The following is a 1,818-nucleotide window of genomic DNA, read 5'->3' as shown; positions in this document are numbered from 1 at the left end:
CAGAGCCACCGGCGGGCCAGGCCGCAGCGCGCCATGCTGAAGGGACAAGAGGGCCCTGGCGGGACGGGGGTGCCTGCCGGGAGCGTCTCACCCGCGGCGGCGGCGCTGGCGACGATGAGGCAGGTAGGCTTGCCGAGCCGGTCCGACATGGCGGAGAGAGCGGCAGCGCCCGCCGCCGCCGGCTGCCTCCTCATGCAGCGCCGCCGCCTCGCACCGCCCCGCCGCGCCGCGCATGCGCGCGCGCAGTGGCGGCGTGGGGAGCAGGCGGCGCTGCGCGGCCGTTGGGCGAAGCGCGCGGTGCGTGAGGAGGCAGGGCGGGAAGGAGAGCGGCAGCTGCGGGACCGCCGGGGGAGCCTGGGGTCCCGTGAGGGTGCGTGGGCGTCGCGAGGGGGTTCAGCCCCCTYGGGGGCCCCTGGGGGAGGCACCTGCTGCGCACGCTGCGGGAGTGGTGTCCTGCTTGCCTTCCAGGAGCTGSCGGTGCGCGATGCCTGGCGGTGCTCAAGCCATGTGAAGTCACCCGTCCGTGGGCAAGCACAGTAGACGCTGTCCTCACTCCCCTACCTCGGACAGGTCGCAGTCAGTGTTTGGATGTACTGTGCGGGCCTCACCAAGTTGTGAGGGTGTTAATGTTCTATTTTCTCTGCATAGTAGCACGATGTTTTCATTAGAGACTCACTTGTCAAGTTCTCCTCTGATAGTAAGCCTTTTCTCTTCATCAGATTTTATGTTGGTACCCCAACAGGATTGAAACATTGAAGACTGTCCTGCTGACCAGCGCCCCATCAAAGTAGGGGAAGTTAGTGACACTGTGTTACGAGTGTCAAAGAAAAAGCACACATTCGTGTCAAAATGACAACTAGTTTTCATTGCCCTGTTGAGAGGCTACAGCCAGCCAAAGAGYGCTAGTGAGTTAGGTTGCAAACTGCCTTGCTCTCGCCACATAAAGTCCCTCCCCAGCCAAATAAATATCAAAACCTTTCCCGTAAAGTCCAAAACACCACTAATCATGGTCGATAGTGCTAGTGATGTGATGTGTTCCTGCTGCACGAGATAACGAGGCATGAAACTCCTTTAAACCAAAGCTATTTGTAAGTTATTGGCACTGAAATGAATATCAGAATATCAGAATTGCAAACTAAATAAGATCTTCCAAATGTTCTTGAAACTGTCTTTCCCATCCTTCATATCTGCTCCAGATTGTCTTTCTTGTGTATACTTCTAATTGTTAATGACTCATTATTCTTCCCCCAAAAATGTTCATTTAATGCAGGTATTGTTGCTCATAGCTCTGTAGTTTACCAGAGGAAATGTAATTTTTGCAGACTTTGTTCTGTTTCTGAATTTGCATTTTTCATCTCTATGCTAATTTAATAGATTTATATCTCAATGGTTGCTAGTATATTATAAAGAAACAATGCCACTATAAAATGGTTGATAGAAAACAAAGACAGTACAATTCTGACATTATTTTACTTTATTTGTTTGAAGGGACTTGATTTTTTCTTCCCTAAAGGAAATACAGCTTTTGCCATCATGCTGTCTGTTTGTTYATCTGTTCAATGATCCGTCTGTCCATATTCTGTCCACACCAAAGGGGTGTTCTGAAACTACTTTCTGCTGTCTGGAGATGTCTGGATGTTCCTCTTTTTCTAATTCAGCTTAGCTACTAGAAAACAGTGAAAAACACTGAATGGGTACCATTCGCTGTTCAATTTAGCTACATTGCAGGAAACTTAATGCCATTCCAGCAGTTTAAAGCCTTTGTCACTGAGAATGGGATTAATGCTTACTCCTTGCTTGTGAATCCAGTGTGTTTTT

At 50.1% G+C, this 1,818-nt stretch overlaps 1 protein-coding gene across 2 annotated transcripts in view; it reads right to left on the bottom strand.

Moving 5' to 3' along the window:
* Window positions 1-220, bottom strand: part of GATD1 (glutamine amidotransferase class 1 domain containing 1) — an 11,343-nt gene extending 11,123 nt beyond the window's left edge. For both annotated transcript variants that reach the window (XM_085307329.1, XM_085307330.1), the window contains exon 1: window positions 92-220. In XM_085307329.1, the coding sequence (XP_085163455.1) occupies window positions 92-194 (103 nt within the window). In that variant the 5' untranslated portion in view covers window positions 195-220. The remainder of the gene's footprint in view (window positions 1-91) is intronic.
* Window positions 221-1,818: the final 1,598 nt, after the last annotated feature.

This window comes from Rhea americana, unplaced genomic scaffold, assembly GCF_003343005.1.
Source record: "Rhea americana isolate MKP2758 unplaced genomic scaffold, rheAme1 scaffold_257, whole genome shotgun sequence".
NCBI lineage: Eukaryota > Metazoa > Chordata > Aves > Rheiformes > Rheidae > Rhea > Rhea americana.
The sequence above is the reverse complement of the archived record's forward strand: the minus strand, read 5'-3'. Positions and strand labels throughout refer to the sequence as shown.